The following is a 20,636-nucleotide window of genomic DNA, read 5'->3' as shown; positions in this document are numbered from 1 at the left end:
GACTGGCATGATTTTCCGCAAATGCTTTTAACGGAAAAGCGACGAAGAGTCCTGTGGCACCTTATAGACTAACTGAAGTGTAGGAGCATAAGCTTTCGTGGGCAAAGACCCACTTCGTCAGATGCATGTAGTGTAAATTTCCAGAGGCAGGAATAAATATGCAGGCCAGGATCAGGCTGGAGATGACGAGGTGGATCCAATCAAGGAGGATGAGGCCCACTTCTAGCAGCTGATCTGGAGGTGTGAATTCCAAGAGAGCAGAAGCTGCTTTTGTAGTTAGCAAGCCATTCACAGTGTTTGTTTAATCCAGAGTTGATTGTGTCAAACTTAAAGATGTAGCTCAGCAGTTTCTCTTTGAAGTCTGGTCCTGAAGTTTTTTTGCTGCAGGATGGCTACTTTTAGATCTGCAATTGTGTGTCCAGGAAGATTGAAGTGTTCCCCTACAGGTTTTTGTATGTTGCCATTCCTAATATCAGATTTGTGTCCATTGATTCTTTTACGTAGGGACTGTCCTGTTTGGCCGATGTATATAGCAGTGGGTCATTGTTGGCACATGATGGCATATATTACGTTGGTGGATGTGCAGGAGAATGTACCAGTGACAGTATGGCTGATCTGGTTAGGTCCTGTGATGGTGTTGCTGGTGTATATATGTGGGCAGAGTTGGCACCGAGGTTTGTTGCAAGGATTGGTTCCTGAGTTCGAGTGATTATGGTGCGTTGTGTAGTTGCTGGTGAGAATATGCTTCAGGTTGGCGGGTTGTGTGTGGGCAAGGCCCGGCCTATCTCCCATGGCAAATAGTTAACCTGTGGAACTCCTTGCTGCAGGAGGCTGTGACGGCTACAACTGGAACAGAGTTTAAAGGGAAGTGAGATCAAGTCATGGCAGTTGGGTCCATGGAGTAGTCTTAGCCAGAGGGTAGGAGTGGTGTCCCTGCCCAAGGTTTGTGGAAGGCTGGAGAGGGATGGCACGAGACAAATGGCTTGGTCACTGGCTTCGGTCCATCCCCTCCAGGGTCCCTAGTGTTGGCCGCTGTCGGCAGACAGGCTACTGGGCTAGATGGACCTTTGGTCTGACCCAGGACGGCCATTGTAAGCTCAGGGCTCAGGGTCGGGGGGTCTCAGTGGACCCCCTTGATTTTCATGCACACCTGCTCCTGGGTGGCCAGGCTGGCAGCTCTCCTGCCCTAGCCGGCCACTTTCCTGTGACCTAGTGCGGAGGTCGTGGACGAGGTCCACGATGTCCGCACTAGCCCAGGTGGGTGCCCGCCTCTTGCGGTCCCGGGCAAGCTCCCGGGAGCCGCCAGCCTGGTCCCGGGAAGAGGGGGTGGGCTGGGGGGCATCGGGTGGGTGGCTCTTTGCCGTGCCAGGTGCAGGGTCTGCTGGCTGGGTGCTGGCAGGCTTGCACCTGGCACGGGCACCGTAGCCAGCCTGTGCCCCTTTAAGGGGTCCGGGGCCGGGAGGGGGGCATAGAGTTTCCCTGGTGTTGGCCAGAGTGGCCACCAGGGCAAGCTGGGGAGGGCTAGCCTCCCACTAGTTCGAATTAAGGGGCTACACACCCCTTAATTCGAACTAGTAAGTTCGAACTAGGCTTAATCCTCGTAAAATGAGGTTTTCCTAGTTCGAACTATTTGCTCCGCTAGTTCGATTCAAATTCGAACTAGCGGAGCGCTAGTGTAGTGGCTAGGAATGTTAGTTCGAACTCACGTCCGTGAGTTCGAACTAACATTGTAGTGTAGACATACCCTCAGGTCCTTGCAGTGCCTGTGCAAGACCGAGCCGATAATCAAGAGGCCATTTGGGGGCTGGGGGCAGTCGCTCTGGCAGCTGTCTCTGTCCGTCCACTTAGCTTAAAACCGCCTCGGCAGCCGTTTTCATGGGACATGCAGCCCCAGGATGCTCAGGGACCACCCCCTCCCTCTTCTCTCCCCTCAGAACTCAGCCGACTGGCCAAGGATGGGTCACCACGTGGCCCAGCTGGGCCTTTTCATTTCGGACCCTTCCGAGGACGTCAGCCGGCTGGCCCGGGAGGGGGTGCACCGCCTCTTCCAACTAGTCCTGCACCACAGGGGTAAGGAACCCAGCTGGGAAGTGGGCCCCAGGGACACCCTGAGGGTGCCGGCGGCGGGGGGAGGGGACCCAGCCCTTTTCCCCAGACTGGCCCAAGGGGGGATGCGTCCCTCTGTGTTCCCGTCCTTCTGCCCCCTGTGCCCCTCCATTTGCCCAGGGATGCCTGCAGGGACCCGTGGGAGGGGAAGGGCTCAGACCTGCCAGCAGAATGACCCTGGTTTGTCTCTTGCAGGCCTCAACATCCACCAGGCAGAGGACCTGTGGTGCAGGCACTACTATAAGGAGAGGTGGGTCCTGGCTCACAGCAACACCGTCAGGGTGGGAGAGGTAAGGACGCGCTGCCAGGGCAGGGCAGGGCTCAGGGGTGGGCTGCCCCTTTGTGACGCTGTCCCGGGGCAGCACTGCACGGAGCCCTGGATCTCCCGTAGAAGGGGAACCAGGGCGGGGGGGGAGGTAACACTTTCTGATGTTGGCCAGTGGCCTAGGGCTGCTCTGTTGTGCACAATCTGTTTCTCACACGTGCCAGGCCCTGGCCGTGCTGCGCTGACACCCCACGGTGACCATCGTACCTCAGAGCAGCCCCCGGCAGCCCGTGTTCCCCACAGCGACAGAGCCGGGCTGGGCTGGGTACAAAGTGTTGTGATAGCAGGGCCAGCTCGACCATACAGGCGAATTAGACGTCGCCTTGGGAGCCAGGCTTCCTGGGGCACCAAATTAAACAGAAGAGATTTTGTCTGTATTTAAAATATCTTCACGTGTGTTATCTCCTCTGAACAAAGTGTCAAACATTGTACCTGTCAAACAGCGCCACGTGGCCATGTCAGAAGCTGAGCTGCTTATAGCGCCTAGAGGAGCACAGTGGGGTACGTCAATCCAGTTAAAACGTGGCCGGGCACAGTTTGAAAAGAGCCACGCCGAGGTCTGCTGACTGGCAGCTCAGTTGGTTTCAGTAGCCCAGTGCTGGCCAGTCACACAGCTCGGTCCGTGTTGCTCGCTCCTTAGCGAAGGCCGGTCGGCCACCCGCAGCAGCTGTTTGCCGTGTGAGGAGCCGTGATCCCGAAGGCGCTGTGCCCATGAGAATCGTGTCTTGTGCTGGACTTCAAACGTCTGGGAAGAGGTTTTATCCAGATTGTAAAAGGAGCATCACAAGGACTTGGAACATTTCTTGTCGACTACTGCAGTTAAAGTAGCAGTAAGGCCGGTTTCCTTTCTCCCTACGGCAATGGTCCATAACAGACATTCTGCCCTTTTGTTTAATTGTTAAATAGTTTAAAAACAGTTCTCAATGAATGCTGACATGATAAAAGAAATGAGAACTTACCAGCTGTATGGCACCGAGGTGGCATCGCATGCACGGTAACATGCCCAGAAAGATGTTAGTAAAATAGAGAGCTACACGCTCAATTGTAAAGTCGTCACTTTTCTCTTGCCTTGTGTTATTTATTTCCTCCATATTCCATCATTCTTACTAATCCTTTTGTTGATAGCCCTGCCCAGAAACACTGGGTGCAACTCAAAATGGTTAGAACGCAAAGGTTTATGTTGAGCCAGGTGGTTTGGGGCCAAAAAGCTTGAGAGCCGCTGCTCTGGGATGTGCCCTGCAGCCTCCTGGGGGAGGGGAGGTCACCTCCTCTGAAGCTGGGTTGGGGGAGAGGGAAGAGGTTTCTGCTGTAGGGCTCCCTAAAGCTGGGCCCTGGCCTCTGTCACGTGGTGGTGGGGGGGGTGTCTCTGTGTTTCCGATGTGACTTGAGGTATCACCCCTTCCTGACAGCACGTCCCTGCCCCCAAAAGTGGGAGCTGGAAAAAAAACTGTAAAGAGTCTCTGAGGAGCAGGGATATGTGCGTGTGGGGGAGACCCCCAGACACCTGGGCACAGAAAGGGCAGCTCCCCTGGGCCCTGACTGGGCTCTCATCGCCCAGCCATCCTCACCACTGCCCTACTTCTGTCCTGCTCCTCATCCCCCACCCTCCGCTGTTCCCATCCCCTGTTCTCCTCCATCTCCTCCCCCTTCCCTTCTCCTTCCCCTCCCCATTTCTACCTGCCCAGCTCTCTGCCCATCCCCATCCTCTCCCTCCTCCTCATCTGTCCCCCTCTTAAGTGAGGGGCTTTGCTGGAAATGTCCCTTCCCCCCCCAGCCAGGGAGATCTCCCCTCCGGGAACAATTCACCCCCCCATCTCGCTCCCTCCCCTCCACATTGTTTCCTCCATTCCCCACAGTTGAAAATTGAGTTCCCCCGTCCCCTCAGGTGACAGTCGGGCTCCTCCATCCCCTCAGGTGACAGTTGGGCTCCCCCATATGCAGCTGCCTAGGTAAGCGCCCCCCAGCCAGAGCCTGCCCCGGCACCCACATCCCCTCCCCCACTGCCTGTCCCAGGCGACCACCTGAACCGTCGTCCCCCTTTCCCCAGGTCACAGCTCCCTCCCTGACCCTGCACCCCCCCCCCCCCGACATCCCACCCCCAGGCCAGACTCCTCTCTGGCACCCTGTGACGGCGTGTTGGGGTCCCCCGCCTCCTGCACCCCCGTAATGGCACGAACAGACTCCACCAGCCGGTAGAATAGAGGTGGTTTATTGCTTCTTCAGGATACAGCACAGCACAGATGTCATCAGGCTACAGGGCAGGTCTAGGATGCCTCAGCCCCCCTTGATATAGGGAAGGGGGTCTCGGCTTCTAAACCCCCCAGCCTGTAGCTGAGGCTGCTTCCTCCATGCTCCCAGACAGAAACTAACTAACTCTCCTCCAGCCAGGGCAGACTTCCACCCGCTCCCTGCACCCAGGCTCCTACCCTAAACTCCCTTCTGCACCCAACCACCCCGTCCCAGACCCCAAACCCCTCGGTAGAAATGTGGCCCTTGATCAGTTACCAAAATGCCCCCCCATTAAAAATTATTGACCAAGCCTGATACAAATGTTTTTTCAAATGTTGTTTAATCAGAGTTTAAATCCAGTTCTATACAATTAGGAGGGTTGGGGAGAGGGGGACGCAGCTGCTGGCTCCTCAGCTCCCTCACTGGCTGTCTTCCTGCTGCAAGGGAAGCAGAATCCGTCAGCGGTTCATCCCCCAAGGACTCAGGGGTACTGGGCCCCCCGGGATTTCCACCCCCCTCCCCCCTGCGCTGAGACTTGTTCTGCTCTCTGGTCACGCCTGTCAGGCCTGCAGCCCGTAGGGTGAGCTCCTGACCCCCCCAGGGCTCCTGACACCTCTGCCCCCTCCCGCCTCCTAGGACACGGTTTCTCCCCCAACCATGCGGGTAGGACATGGGGGGGGGCAGCCTGAGGAAAGGGGTGGGGGGGACTCACTGAGGGGAAGAGAAGGAGACCCTGCCCCTGCCCCACTCTCCTGCATTTGCTCCTGCTGCTCACCATGTATTCCAGGAGCTGATGGGCCTGCCCCTGCAGGGCGTAGGCCAGGACCAGCCCGGCCTTGCTGTGGCGCCGCAGGGGGGAGCGGGCAGCGTGCAGAGCAGTCTCCAGAAAGGCATTCTCCTGCTCTGGTGAGAAGAGCTGCCCAAAGACCTGAAATCAAGAGCACGGGAGGTTTCAGCTGACGGCCCAGAGCCCGGCCCCAACTCCTGGGGCTAAAACAGCTTCCTCCTTCTGCAAACTCCCTTCCAGACCCTGCACCCAGACGCTCTCCTCACCCTGCACCCTAACCCCTGCCCCAGGTCACCCCTTCCTCCTGCCCCCAAGACCCTCCCAGACCTCACCCCCCTCCGCACAACAGAGCAGCCCTAGGCCACTGGCCAACATCTTGGAGCGACCTCCATCAAAAAGTGTTGCCCCCCGTCCCGCCCTGCTTCCCCTCCTACGGGAGATCCGGGGCAAGGTGCGGCGCTGCCCCTAGGAAGCGCCGCCCCTTTGAAACGCCGGGACAGCGTCACAAAGGGGCAGCGCCGCCCTGTCCACGGCTCGAATAGTCGAGGGAAAATGCATCGACCATTCGATCAGCGACTCCCCGCTCCCACCCCGCGTCCTACCCGCACGAGGGCCCCAGCCAGCCCCACCCCCGAGCCCTGCCCTGCCCTGGCAGCGCGTCCTTACCTCTCCCACCCGCACGGTGTTGCTGTGAGCCAGGACCCACCTCTCCTTATAGTAGTGCCTGCACCACAGGTCCTCTGCCTGGTGGATGTTGAGGCCTGCAAGAGACAAACCAGGGTGATTCTGCTGGCAGGTCTGAGCCCTTCCCCTCCCACGGGTCCCTGCAGGCATCCCTGGGCAAATGGAGGGGCACAGGGGGCAGAAGGGGAACACAGAGGGACGCATCCCCCCTTGGGCCAGTCTGGGGAAAAGGGCTGGGTCCCCTCCCCCCGCCGCCGGCACCCTCAGGGTGTCCCTGGGGCCCAGGTCCCGGCTGGGTTCCTTACCCCTGTGGTGCAGGAGGAGTCGGTACAGGCTGTGCACCCCCTCCCGGGCCAGCCGGCTGACGTCTTCGGATGGGTCCGAAAGAAAAAGGCCCAGCTGGGCCACGTGGTGACCCATCCTCGGCCAGTCGGCGGAGTTCTGAGGGGAGAGAAGAGGGGGGGTCCCTCAGCATCCTGGGGCTGCACGTCCCATGCTAACGGCCGCCGAGGCGGTTCTGAGCTCGGGGACGGACAGAGACACCTCCCGGGGCGGGGCGGGGCCGGCCTTGCGAGGAGACAACCCTGAGCAATGGCCCCGACTGAAGGGTCACTCCGGGGGTGGAACAAGGGGATCCACTGACGGCCACTCCCCAGTCTGGGGCCCAGGTGCCCCCCGGAAAGGCCCAGGGTCGCCCCTCCTCGGGGAAAGGAGAACGCGGCCCTTTCCCGGCACATTCCCAGCTCTGCCTCCCGGGGACGCTCCCAGCCCCGCGCCCTGCAGCCCCAGACCCCCCGGCTCCGAGGTCACTTACCTCAAACCCCGGGAGGGTGGTGGCGACTCCCAGCAGGGCCGTGGTGCTGCCAAGGGCCCTGGCTCGCTCCTGGGGCAGGCGGGACTCCAGCCACGGGCTCAGGTGCTGGGGGGGAAAGAGGCAGGTCAGGACCCGTAGGGAGGCGCCGGTTCTGGGCAGAGCCTGGGGCTCCTCTCAGACTGTGCCCCCCCCACCCCCAGCCACTGACACAGCTCCTCTCTCGGCCCCCCGAGGAAGCAGGGACAATGGCCCCGTCCCCCCCACGGGGCTCACCTCCATGATCAGCTGCAGCCTGGCGGTGTCTGGGGACTCGGCGAGGAGGCTTGCCAGTAGGGCCTGGAGGTCGACGGGAAGGGCCCGGATGAACTGCTGCAAGACAAGGGGGAGCCCTGGGTCAGAGGGGGGTTGGGGAATCCAGGCCACCCGCTGGCCCCGGGGTGCAGCCTTGAGCAGGGTCTGAGCCGCCTCGCAGAGCAGGGAGGAGCCCAGGCTGGGCATGGAAGGGACGGGCCCCCAGGGAGAGCAACGGGAAACCTGGAGGGAAGGATCCAAACCTGCAGCTTCTTCTCTCCCTCTGCCCCCACCCCACTCCTCTCTGGAGCTCCAGCCCAGCCCGGGAGCAGGGCCCGGAGGGACGTACCTGTGTGTGGATGGGCTCCTGCTGCCAGTCCCCAGACACAGTCTGTCCCACGGCTGCCCTCAGCAGGGGGCTCAGGAGCTGGGCCTGTAGGGGAGGCTGCAAGGTGCTGGCAGGAGAGAGGGGCAGAGACTGTTAATTCAGCAGCAGGGCTGTGTCCAGACTCAGGGGTTTTTTCGGGAAAACTAGCCTTTTTCCGAAAAAACATCATCTGCGTCTAGACTGCAGTCGCGTTCTTTCGAAATTAAATCGAAAGAACGCGGCTTTTCTTTCCACGGCGGTAAACCTCATTTCACGAGGAAGAACGCCTTCTTTGGAAAGTGCTTCTTTCGAACGAAGGCGTTCTTGAATGGAACTAGGGCTTCTTCGAAAGAGAGCATCCAGACTCACTGGGTGCTCTCTTTCGAAAGAGGCTTGCAGTCTAGACATAGCCCAGGAGACAGAGACTTTCCCACTGCCTGGTCAGGGGATCTGCTCTGGGGGGGAGTCGGCGGGGGGGGGGGGGTCGGTACCTGAGGCTGCAGGCGGCGTTGAGGCAGTCGGCCAAGACCAGTGGGGGGGGGGAGTCCTCCATGATCTCCTGTGAGACCCAAGGAGACAAAGGGGCGTGTGAGGCTGGGGCCCCCAAGAGACGCTCACACGGCCAGCGCCCCCACCCAGCAGGATCCAACCCCACTGCCTCCCGCTGGCCTGTAGCCCCCCTGCCCGGCACAGGGCCCCTCCCAGCAGCCCCCTCCCAATCCGGGACCAGCTCAATCCTTGTCCCCAGGCCGTCTCCTGCCCCTCACTGCCCTGGTGACCAGCCTCTGAACCTCCTCATCCCTGCTCCCCAGGCGCATCCCCAGCAGCTCGCTCTGCTAACCTTCCAGCTCCCCCCCCCATGGCACGGGGAGACCCCTCCCTGTTCCGAATCCCCCTCCCTGTCCAGCACCCCAGACCTGCCCCATTTCTGTGTCCCTCCCTCCTCCAGCATCCCCACCCACCCTCCCTATGTCCACCTCCCCCTCCCCCTCCAGCACTCCTGGCCCCACCCATCCCATTTCCAGCACCCCCACCCGCCGCCATGGCCCAGGCAGACCCCTGTCCACCCCACGTATCCCCTCCCCTCCTCCCGGCCGCCGCGACTCGCTCACCACGATCCTGGCCATCATGGTGTCCTTGCAGCAGCGCGGCGCCAGGGTGTCCTCGCCCCTTTGGAGGGCGGCGAGGCAGGCGGGGGGGACGGCCAGGAGGAACCGCTGCAGGGCGGCTGGGCTCTGCACCCCAGAGAGAGTCTGTGAGCCTGGGGCCTGCCTGCCCCCCACGGACAGCAGCAGGGCTCAGGCCTCCCAGGAGTGGAGGTGGGAGCTGCCGGTTGTCCAAGCACCCACACTCCCCCCCCAACTGCTGCCTCAGGCTTGTGGGGGCCCAGCTGGTGCATGACAAGAGACCTCAGCTTGGGGGGCCCAGGTCATGCAGGAGAAGGGGCCCCAGGGGGATCCCCAGGGACAAGCCCCTCCCGGAGGGGGGGACGTGCTGGGAAGGAGCCGGACAATCTCGGGTCCCCCCCGTGTGGAGAAGGTTCCTACCGTGTCCCGGGTGTGGAGCTGCTCTTCAATATCATAGATGGCCCCTTCCTCCACCCGGGAGTCCATCCGCTCCTGGCAGAGCTCCGCCGAGGCGCAGGGGGGCTCTGTGCGGGAGGGAAGGGACCAGGGTGACTCCAGCGGCCAGCAGGGGTCACGCGCCCCCATGTCAGGGACCCAGGGCAGGTTGGGCCCCACACGCCCCTCGCAGGGACCCATCCCCCTTCCACCCTCACATCTGCCAACGCCCTCAGCAGAGCCCCCACCAGGAACAAGAGAGCCAAGCAGCAGCTCCCGCCCCCATCCATTGCCCTGGCTGCGGGGCAGACACTGGGGCTGCCCCCCCGTGTACTGGGTGAGCCCCTGGGCCCAGCATGTTCACGGCCCCTCACCTGGGTCTGAGCGGCTGCAGGAGGTGGCCCGGCTGCAGCTGGAGGCCCAGGCGCTGCTGCTCACTGAGCTGGACCCACAGCTGCAGGGGCTGGTGCGGAGAGGCTGGGGGCTCCCGGAGACTGGCAGGTCCCCGGGGGCCGGGCAGGGTGATGCCCCCTGGTGGTAATGGGGGCTGGGCTCCTGGGGCAGGTGTTTCTCTCCACAGAGGAGGCCCCAGAGCCACCCTACCCGGCTGCCCCGCTGGGCTGGGTCCCGCCTTCCCAGCCGCCTCTGGAGCCAGGTCCGGAGGGGCCTGGCCGGTGGGCGAGTCGCCCCGAGCTGGTGGGATTCAGCTTCCCCGCCCGCGGGGACGGAGGAGCTGCTTCCCACCGGCCCTGGGGCCATCTTCAGGGCTTTCCGGAACCACAGCCTGATGTGTTTGGCCATGCTGCAAATGAGGGGAGCAAAGGGGAGCTTGGGGCACAGCCTGCAGAGCGAAATCCAGGGGTTCCAACTCCCCAGAGCGACTGCCTCCAGCCCCCAAATGGCCCCTTGCTTATCGGCTCGGTCTTGCACAAGCACTTCTGGCCCTTGACCGAGGGCTGGGCCTGCCTGGAACCCAGCCGGCCCCGGGCGGGATCCAAACCCCTGGGGGCTCTTACCTTCTGCAAAACGCTGTCCGGATGTGGAACTCACAGAGGACAAAGCAACTGTGAGCAGGAGACGCACCAGAGCTAAAGCAACCGGGGGTCTCCAAAGTCCCCTGGGCCCGCCCCCCCCTTTATCAGCCTGAGATGTGGGTTCCTCTGTGAGGTCACCACCTCCCCACCTGCCCTTTGCCTGATCTGCTGAGGGCTGCCCAAAGCCCCTGTGAGGTCACTGCCCCCCCCACCTCACCCTGCCAGGCAAATGTCCTGCCTCTGGCCACCCCTCTGGGAAGTTGGAGCCATCTGACGAAGTGGGTCTTTGCCCACGAAAGCTTATGCTCCTACACTTCAGTTAGTCTATAAGGTGCCACAGGACTCTTCGTCGCTTTTGCAGATTCAGACTAACACGGCTACCCCTCTGATACTTTAACGGAAAAGTTTTCCATTAAAAGCATTTGCGGAAAAGAGTGTCTAGATTGGCACGGACGCTTTAACACAAAAGCACTTTTTGCAGAAAAGCGTCCGTGCCAATCTAGATGCGCTTCTGCGCAAAAAAGCCCCGATCGCCATTTTCGCCATCGGGGCTTTTTTGCGCAAAACAAAAAAGCTGCCTACACTGTGTAAGCTTTGCGCAAAAGGACTTTTGCCCGAACGGAAGCAGCATAGTATTTCCGCAAGAAGACTGATTTCAGACAGTAGGAAGTCAGTGTTCTTACGGAAATTCAAGCGGCCAGTGTAGACAGCTGGCAAGTTTTTCCGCAAAAGCAAAACTGTCCAGTCTAGACACAGCCTTGGTGTAGCACTAAGCACACTGTCAGCATTTCGCAAATGGGCATAACAAGAGCCTGTCCATTTGCCCTAGGAGAGGGAGACATTTTCCTTTGGGCATGCCTACATTGGGGAACTTTTATGCATTGGCTAGCAACATCCTTAAACAAGGGAAAGACATCAAAGAGTTAAGTGCCTGCAGTTTGCAACAGAAGGGAGGGCCTAAGATCCAAACATTGCTTCATGCTGCAGGTCCCACAATGCGGGCAATGGAAACGGATTATCAAGCTGTGACGTTCCACACAAGTTTGGGGAAAACACAAAGCTGGATTTTAAATGTCTCATTAGGCACAGCACTGCACAGATCACTTCCTCCCAAGAAAACCTACATCCAAAATGAAATGGCTCCCTCCCAACTGAGCGCCTGCCATAGGGCTACACGCAGCAGCTCCAGTTCTGTGCTGTGTTCCAAAACGCCTAAGAACATGTTTTTGATTTTTTTTTGTCATTCTCAGTCTCTACCCCTACTGGCTGGAATCACGGTGCAAACTGAAGCAACATTCTCATCACCTCTTTGCTTAGGAAGACATAAAATGGCTACGGGCAATGGCAAGCCGTGCACGCATTAGGAAAAGCCGGGCATTTTGCAGATGCAGCTAATTAAAACCATTGGAATCGCTGCACTTCTGCACATGTATTTCCTTTGCACAAACACATCCCCAGCGGGGCCAGAGTCCAAACCGGACAGAGAAACTTGCGCAGTGCGGAGCTGTGACTGTTTGGTGAAAATGGGCGGGGGGGGGGGGGGCATTGGGGCAACTTCTTTTGGAAAGCGCCCAGAGACAATTTTGCAGAAACTGCTCCCAAGTGGCAACAGCAGACTCAAGCGCTCTGCTGGATGCGCCCCCCCCCCCCCGTGGGGTTTTTTTTTGGGGGGGGAGGTGTGAGCAATGCATTTGCACAAGGACACTGCAAAGGGCCCGGGCCGCGGCTGCAGCGCTCACCCCCCCCCCCAGCGGGGAGCCAGGCTGCAAAGGGAAAACCGCGCGGGCCCTGCAGGGCCGCGGGCGTGGGGCGGGGGCAAGGCGCTACAAACACGTCTCGTGCTGAGATTTCCCACAGAGGGAGGGGGAGGAAGAGCTAGTGGCTGTGCCAGCTTATAACTACCACTCCCCTGCAGCCGCCGCAACCTATTCGCGAGGAGGAAGAAACAGCTGCCCGGAACGGTGCATCATGGGAGTTATAGTCTCTTCCCGGCCCTCTATCCCCGTCAACTCAGCGGGCGCTGGCCTCCGACCACGATTCCCACAAGGCTTTGCGGCGGCGCCTCTTTGCCTCCATCACGTTCCGCTCGCCTCCCTCTGGACGCTCTTCCCATTGGTCTGCGGCTCGGCTGCCAATCATCCCGACGGCGACGGCGGATTGGGCGAGCTGGCGGCTCCGCGCGGCGGCTTGCGGGGATGGCCATGGCCGCGGGAGGCGGCGGCCATTTTGTGAGGCCGGCGGTGGGTGGGCTGGCCCCCGCCCGGCGGCCTGGCCTGGGGGGGGGCATGCCGCCCGAGGGGCCCTGGGCCGCTTGTTCCCACAGAGCGGGGGGGGCGGCCTCTCCGCAAAGCCGCCGCCGCCCGCCCCGGGAGGGGCCGCCTCGCTTAAACCGGAGTGAAGCCGGTTTGCTTGGGGGTGACGCTAGAGCTGCGCCGAGCGGGGCTGCAGCGCCCCCGGTTCCCCCCCCCCGTTTGCAGCCCCCCCCGGGGGGGGGGGGGGGGCGCCCTGACACATCCCAGCGCCGCTGAGCGGGAGAGCCTCGCCTCGCCTCACGCGGGGCTCGCTCCGGATCCTGGGGGCTGCGGGGCCCGGCCCCCCGGGGCGCAGAAGCAGCGGCGAGGCCGCCTTGCAGCGCGTCTTGCCGCCAAGCTCCAGCCCCCCGCGCGGATCCAGCCCTGCCCTGCGGGCCGCAATCGAAAGCCCGATGCGGATCGTGCCCCCCGAGATAAATGTCAAGTAGCTTGATTGACAGCAGCGTAAGTGAGCAGAACTGGGGCTAGTGCTGCTGCACAAATACAAGCCGCGCAGATACCCGATGGGAGTTCTTATAACCCCGTCCCTGCGGCATGCTCCGCTTGAACTAATACAGGGAGAAATTAAACAGTTTCTGGGGGAAACTAATGAGTTTTGAAATTTTACTGAAATTTCATCTAAAGATTTTCTGTTAATTTTTACATACTTGACTCTGAGATCAGACAATTGCAAGAGTCTTCTAGCAGAAACCAAGAGTGGACATAACTGAGGAGAAGGGTCTAATTTTATTTTGGGAGTGAACATTTTCATTTTCCTAGTAAATGGCTGTTTTCCATGCTTCTACTTTACTATCACACAGGGTGATTTTCTAGGCAATGGAAAATAATCCTTGAATCCTCAGGGAATGTTCACTTGCTGAACCCAGTGGATCACTTTTAATATGGCCTCCTCTCTGCTGCTATTGTGAAGTGAGACAATTGTCAGTGTGCCATTTGTAGAGGCTTTTAAAAAAATACCTGCCTGTCTTTAGGACTAGAGCTAGATCGGTAGCTTTTCAATTAGTTGCTAAAATGCCCCCCAATAAATAAACCAGAACAGACCTTGTCTTTGAGTGATTAGTTTCATTACTTTAGCTGTTGGAAAGGAGCTGCAGAGACAAGATAAGTAGTGAGTAGAGCGCTCTTCGTGTGCAAGCCTTGAAACAATATAGAGTTGCATGGTAGGCAGTTCTTGAGATGCCAAAAACAGGTGCATCATCCTGATGAACATTAGGAATTGTGAGTGTCTATATGGTGAGTGTATTTTGATGTGTTTAACATACAAGTATACTGCACTGGGGATTAGGAAAACTGGATTGTATTATTGACGTTGTCACAGACTCATTGTACAACTTTGGTCAAGTCACCTAGTCCCAGATCCATAAAAGTTTTTAGGCTCCTAACTTCCACTTTTGTCGACTGGGGCTTAGCCACAGTTTCTTCTACCTGTAAATGAGTAGAATATTGAGGTATGTATCCATGCGCATTATGAGATGTAGCTTTTAGTCTGTAACATCCTGGCTGTGTCTAGACTGGCAAGTTTTTCCGCAAAAGCAGCTGCTTTTGTGGAAAAACTTGCCAGCTGTCTACACTGGCAGCTTGAATTTCCGCAAGAACACTGACGATCTCATGTAAGAAATCAGTGCTACTTGCGAAAATACTATGCTGCTCTCGTTCGGGCAAAAGTCCTTTTGCGCAAAAGGGCCAGTGTAGACAGCTCAGATTTGTTTTGCGCAAAAGCGCTTCTAGATTGGCACGGACGCTTTTCCGCAAAAAGTGCTTTTGCGGAAAAGCGTCTGTGCCAATCTAGAAGCGCTTTTGCGCAAATGCTTTTAACGGAAAAACTTTTCCATTAAAAGGATTTGCAGAAAATCATGCCAGTCTAGACGTAGCCCCTGAGATTTGAATCCTGCCATTTTAGTGAAAACTGATTTACAAAATATGCAACAGAAATACTGAAAGGATCTTTCATGCTAGGAAGATCAAACTAATCAGGGACAATTTTCTTTAAAAATGTATTGCTTGCATTACTCTGGAGTCAATATGTTGTTTGTATTCTGATTCACCAGTTTATATATAAAGGTTCAGCTTTATTAATCACTGCTTACCCTCTTTTCCTAATTGGTCAGGTACATAATCATTGTTTATACTCAGATTTTGTTTAGCTCTAGTTAGCTGGAGATTTATGCTTAATGATGGCTTTTATTTTAAAACCAAAACCAGGCCTTGTTTAGGTATAAAATCTTTAACTAAAGGGGTGATTTCAAATTTAGTTAAACTACTCCATCTTTTGAGTGTGAACACTCAAATTGATTGGTTTAAACCAAGTGTGTGTACACAGGGTTTTGCAAAAACCAGGCCTTGTTTAGGTATAAAATCTTTAACTAAAGGGGTGATTTCAAATTTAGTTAAACTACTCCATCTTTTGAGTGTGAACACTCAAATTGATTGGTTTAAACCAAGTGTGTGTACACAGGGTTTTGCACAGGTTTAAGTAAATTGATTAAAATGGTTATATGCTACTAGCAGCACATTCTCTATCAGGGTCCCAGAACTTGCTCTCCTTAATCCAAAATTGCCCAAATTTGGTGACTTTACAATACTGCAAAAGCCATCCGTGTGATAAGTTTTTGGAGAGGACTCATGCTCTGTTCCAAGAGTTATAGGACCTGGAAGAAAGCTTTTTTGTAATGACTGGCTGGCTCGCTCGCTCACTAGTTACTGTCTGATTTTTTTTTTAATGCAGCTGGGGTATTACTATGTTGCAACATTAATTATCAGAGCCCCAGAGTCTTGTTTAGGTGTCTTTGTTACTATTTAAATCTGAAGAAATGAAGACCCTTTCCATTGTACTATAGATGAAAAATCAGTCCATGCTGAGAAGAGTGGCTTACAAGATGTGCTATTCTAGTAAAATATGCATTGACTTAAACACAAGTGTTCTCAGCAATCTAATAAGGATTCCATTTTGTGCTTCAGGAATAACTTTTAGTTTTCATTCTGTAGCACTATTAGATGTATTTATGTGTTGAGCATTTCAACATTTGATACACTGTTCAGATGGCATTAGTTTCCTGCTGAATCTTCCTCCCCTATTCAGATGTTTTATTTTTAACCAGTGGTTGCTGTTCTCACTTTTTCCTGAAGGGAATAATTACACTGTTTCGAGGAATGTGTTCCAGCAAGACCTGCACAGACTGCTGCCACCACTCTTACTTAGGATATTTCTGCACTGTCCATGTCACAGGGCTGCTGTGGATGTGAGCTCTCCTGGTGATTTAAAAAAAACCACTTCCCACAAGAGGTGGTAGCTTTATCACTGACAGCGCTTCCATGGCAATATAGTGTTGTCTATATTAGCAATTGTCAGCATTAAAACCTTTAGCACTTGAGGTGTGTGTGTTTTCTCACACCCCAAATGACTTTAGACGTATTAATCCATAAGAATAACTCCTGTAGTGCAATCCACAGGCATGGTGGTTAGTCTAAAACTTGCCATACTTTAGAATCTCTCTTCAGCATAGAAAGAAAAATGTTATGCAAGTAATTATGGATCTATTCAATTAGTATCCAAATTGAGCCTCATGTAGTATCATGGAGTGGATAGATAATCTTTTACAATATTCATTACAGCTAGCAACATGAATCAGCATTCTGCTAGTGCATTGCTCTCCACCCACACTGAAAGGGACACTAGGCAGGATTTTCTAGTAGAATCTATTTGATTTAATAATTTTGCATTTTTGGGATCAACTGTTTGTTTATCTTGTCCCTACAATAAGGGAAAGTATTCCAACAGTTCGACTTTTTGGCAAGTGGAAAATCCTCACAATGAGATAAGTGTAAACATTCTCAGTCCAGAGATCCATTATTTTACAAATCATATACAAACCCAATTCTCAAACTCTTGCAATTGGCTACCTTAAAGCTGATATATTTTGATCACTCCTGTCTGTCTGTCCCAGAAGGAACAAACAGAATTAGTGTACTTTCCAGCAGAGCCTGGAATCATGATGGGGGAGAACTTTGACATGAAGAGTCCCACAGACCTTTGAATCCTGTCACCACTCTTAACATCTATGTGTAACCAGTAGACAATATTGAGAGGACACTGGCTGCTATGCCAGTGTTACACAGCTTTCTTTTCTGTTGCAATCTCCTTGGTTACGTCTACACTGGCAGTTTCTTGCGCAAAAACTCTTCCAGAAGAGAGCATCTGCACTGGCATGTGCTTTTGCCCAAGAGATGTGCTTTTGCGCAAGAGCATCCATGCCAGTGTAGACACACTCTTGCGCAAGGAAGGCTCTGATGGCCATTTTAACCATCGGGCTTTCTTGCACAAGAAATTCATGTTGCCTGTCTACACTGGCCTCTTCTGGAAGAGCTCTTACGCAAAAGGGCTGTGTCTACATTGGCACCCTTTTCCGGAAAAGGGATGCTAATGAGACGCTTCGGAATTGCAAATGCCGCGGGGGATATTTAAATATCCCCTGTGGCATTTGCATGAACATGGCTGCTGCTTTTTTCCGGCTCGGGGCTTTGCCGGAGAAAAGCGCCAGTCTAGACGGGATCTTTTGGAAAATAAAGCCTTTTCCAGAAGATCCCTTATTCCTGAGAACAAGGGATCTTCCAGAAAAGGCTTTATTTTCCGAAAGATCCCATCTAGACTGGTGCTTTTCTCTGGCAAAGCCCCGAGCCGGAAAAAAGCGGCAGCCATGTTCATGCAAATGCCGCGGGGGATATTTAAATCCCCCGTGGCATTTGCAATTCCGAAGCGTCTCATTAGCATCCCTTTTCCGGAAAAGGGTGCCAATGTAGACACAGCCATGGGCTTCTTTCTGAGTGGGAGGGTCAGAGTTCCAGTGCAAGAAACCCTAATTTTATACATTAGAACGTCAGTTTACTTGCGCAAGAACATGTGGCCAGTGTAGACAGGCAGCAAGTTTTTGTGCAAGAGCGGCTGCTTTTGTGCGAGACTGCGCTTTGTAGACACAGCCCTTGATCTTAGCTAACTGAAGAAATTGGAGCCTGTCTAAAGAACACTTGGTGCAAACAACCTATGGAAGTCTGAACATGATGCTACTCAGAAGGAAATACTTCCAGATACTGGCAGGCACCATTGCCTTACCCTTTGAGGATGTGTCTGTCCTCTGCTAGTTAAGACAATGTACTGCCATAAGGTCAAACTGGACTTATTGCTGTCTTTGCTATGACACACTCTCAAACACGCTTAGCTAAAGATGAAAGTATCAAGAAAATTGCACTTGTCCCTGTCAACTGATTTGGCCACTGGGGCACGTGCTTGGCACTGCCAGTCTGGATTACTCTTCACTCTACCTGGATCCATGCCAGTGGTCACCAACCAGTAGATTGGGATCTAGTGATAGATCTTGGAGCCTCTGAAAGGTGATCCTGACTGGTTTGGCCAAGAGGCTATCTAGTGCGGACACTTCAGCTGCCTCTCCCACTACTGCTGTGCAGGTCCTATCCTTCGCCTTGGAGCTGCCTCCTCCCACTCCTAGAACCTTCTGCTTGTTGGGCAGGGGAGGGGAGGGAGAAGAGGGGTGCTGATGTCAAGGTGCCTCCTCTCCCATCCTGTATCTTATCTCCACGGAGCAGAGATGGGGCCCAACAGGGCTTGGGATGGAGTTTGCTGGCTGCTTTTGGGAGTGGTGCAGGGCCAGGGCAGGGGTGAGCCTGCCTCAGCCCCACTGCGCCCCCACCCAGGAGCCACTTGAGGTGAGCAGTGCCCACTTGGACCCCATATCCTGTATTCTTACCCCAGTCATGAACCCTCTCCTGTACCCCAAGCCTCTACCTTAGCCCTGAGTACCCCTGCATCCAACTACCTGCCCCAAGCTCAGCTCAGCGCCCCTCTTGCACTTCATACCCTTAATCCAAGTCCAGAGCCTGCACCTTAGCCTGCTGCTCCTGCCTGGTAAAACTGAAGGGCCGTGTCTAGACTGGCGCGATCTTGCACAAAAGCAGCCGTTCTTGCGCAAAAACTTGCTGCCTGTCTACACTGGCTGCATGTTCTTGTGCAACTAAACTGACATTCTAATGTATGAAAACAGGGCTTCTTGCACCAGAACTCTGACGCTCCCGTTTTTGCGCAAGGGCCAATGTAGACAAGCAACATGAATTTCTTGTGCAAGAAAGTCCTATGGTTAAAATGGCCATCAGAGCTTTCTTGCGCAAGAGAGCATCTACGTTGGCACGGATGCTCTTGTGCAAAAGCACATGCCAGTGTAGACGCTCTCTTCTGGAAAAGTTTTTGCACAAGAACTCTTCCGTAAAAGAGTTTTTGCATGAGAACGTGCCAGCGTAGACATAACCAAGGAATGAGGGAGGGAGATGGAATGAGCAGGGGCCAGGCCTCAGAGAAGGGCCAGGCAGGAGGTAGGGAAAGGGTATTTGGATTTGAGGTAGATCTTGGATTGACTTAAATTCAAAAAGTGATCTCATGCTTAAAAAGGTTGGAGACCAGTGATCTAGGCATAAGAACAGCCATGGTGGGTCAGACCAAAGGTCCATCTAGCCCAGTGGCCTGTCTTCTTCTGAAAGTGGCCAATGCCAGATGCCCCAGAGGGAGTGAACAGAACAGCTAGTCATCACATGATCCCTTGCCTGTCATCCATTTCCAGGCCCTCACAAGGCGGCTAGGGCCACCATTCCTGCCCCTTGTGGCTGATTGCCATGGAGGGATTTATCCTCCCTTAGAATGGAAAGAAAGTTTGCAAAGCTGTGCCAGCTGTAGAATGTAGCAGTCTGTCTAACAGGATGAGCTAAAGTGCATGTATGACACCAATGTTCTGCAACTTGGTATCTTTTGTCTAAGAACATGCTGCCAAATGGAAACCATTGATTAAATCAAAGCATGATTTGGAGACTTGATGCTCCACTCTGGGAAGCACCTTTTTAAGTGTCCTGAAAGAATCAGCTGTGAAGTGTTTCAGCCCACTTTAAGAAACATGCTTACCAGTGAACTCGAGTGTAGACAAGAGTGGACAGTTTGTAGTTGGGAGCAACTGCTGTGACAAATGTTTTATGGTAATGTTAGAATCTAAGCTTTAGGGTGGTACACCACTGCAAGTTGAAACAGCAATACCAAAAGTTGAGGTTGTTTTGCAACAACCTTTCTTATTATGCTTTATAATTTAAAAAGTGCAACACAGCAAGTACTTGAAAGAATGGGGGAGTTTAAAAACATTCTTGGAGAGAATTTCATTTGTACTTGGAATTAGTCCGTTCCTACAGTTGCACTCCACCATCCAGCCTTCCTCTTCAGCAGGTTACTGTTTGAGATGTTTGGTGCCCACTTCGTTCGCTGCAACTGATGCTACAGTGCACTAGGCCAGGATCTGCTGAGTGATGTCATGGGGGAAGGAAAGAAATTAAGACAAGGGCTGTCTACACTGGCACGTTCTTGTGCAAAAACGGTTGCTCTTGCGCAAAAACGGTTGCTCTTGCGCAAAAACTTGCCTCCTGTCGACACTGGCCACTCATTCTTGCGCAAGTAAACTGATGGGCTGTGTCTAGACTGGCCAGTTTTTCTGGAAAAGCTTGCCAGCTGTCTACACTGGCCACTTGAATTACTGCAAAAGCACTGACGATCTCATGTAAGATTGTCAGTGTTCTTGCGGAAATACTATGCTGCAGCCATTCAGGCAAAAGTCCTTTCGCCCAAACGGGCCAGTGTAGACAGCAGTTTTGTTTTCTGGAAAAAAGCCCCAATCGCAAAAATGGCGAGCGGGGCTTTTTTGCGGAAAAGCGCATCTAGATTTTGCGGAGAAGCGTCCGTGCCAATCTAGACACTCTGTTCCAAAAATGCTTTTAACAGAACTTTTCCATTAAAAGCATTTCTGGGAAATTATGCCAGTCTAGACATAGCCATGTTGTACTGTAGAAAATCAGGGCATCTTGCGGGAGATCTCTGACACTCCCTCTCAGGAATAAGCCCTCTTGTGCAAAAGCTCTTCCAGAAGAGGCCAGTGTAGATAAGCAACATGGATGTCTTCCGCAATAAGCCCTTACGGTTAAAACACCCATCAGAGCTTTCTTGGGCAAGAGAGCGTCTACACTGGCATGGATGCTCTTGCACAAGAGCACATGCCAGCGTAGACGCTCTCTGCTGGAAGAGTTTTTG

General features: G+C 54.6%; 1 protein-coding gene across 2 annotated transcripts; it reads right to left on the bottom strand.

The window, feature by feature from the left end:
* Window positions 1–4,985: 4,985 nt before the first annotated feature.
* Window positions 4,986–12,662, bottom strand: LOC142820966 (maestro heat-like repeat-containing protein family member 7). Of its 2 annotated transcripts, XM_075911208.2 has the most exons (12): window positions 12,031–12,662; window positions 9,540–9,967; window positions 9,151–9,254; window positions 8,716–8,838; window positions 8,095–8,162; window positions 7,586–7,691; window positions 7,219–7,314; window positions 6,946–7,050; window positions 6,437–6,572; window positions 6,114–6,208; window positions 5,436–5,588; window positions 4,986–5,097 (listed from the first exon to the last, which is right to left on the bottom strand). In XM_075911208.2, the coding sequence occupies exons 2-12, from the start codon at window positions 9,964–9,966 to the stop codon at window positions 5,080–5,082; spliced, it is 1,431 nt and encodes a 476-aa protein (XP_075767323.2). In that variant the 5' UTR covers window position 9,967; window positions 12,031–12,662; the 3' UTR covers window positions 4,986–5,079. The 2 variants fall into 2 exon arrangements, with proteins under 2 accessions (XP_075767323.2, XP_089630124.1); XM_089773998.1 differs by lacking the exon at window positions 9,540–9,967 and having other exon boundaries at window positions 12,031–12,654.
* Between the last annotated feature and the right edge of the window lie 7,974 nt (window positions 12,663–20,636).

Source organism: Pelodiscus sinensis, chromosome 29 (assembly GCF_052426305.1).
Source record: "Pelodiscus sinensis isolate ZL-2025 chromosome 29, ASM5242630v1, whole genome shotgun sequence".
NCBI classification, from domain to species: Eukaryota; Metazoa; Chordata; order Testudines; family Trionychidae; genus Pelodiscus; species Pelodiscus sinensis.
This window is presented reverse-complemented; position numbering and strand designations above follow the sequence as displayed.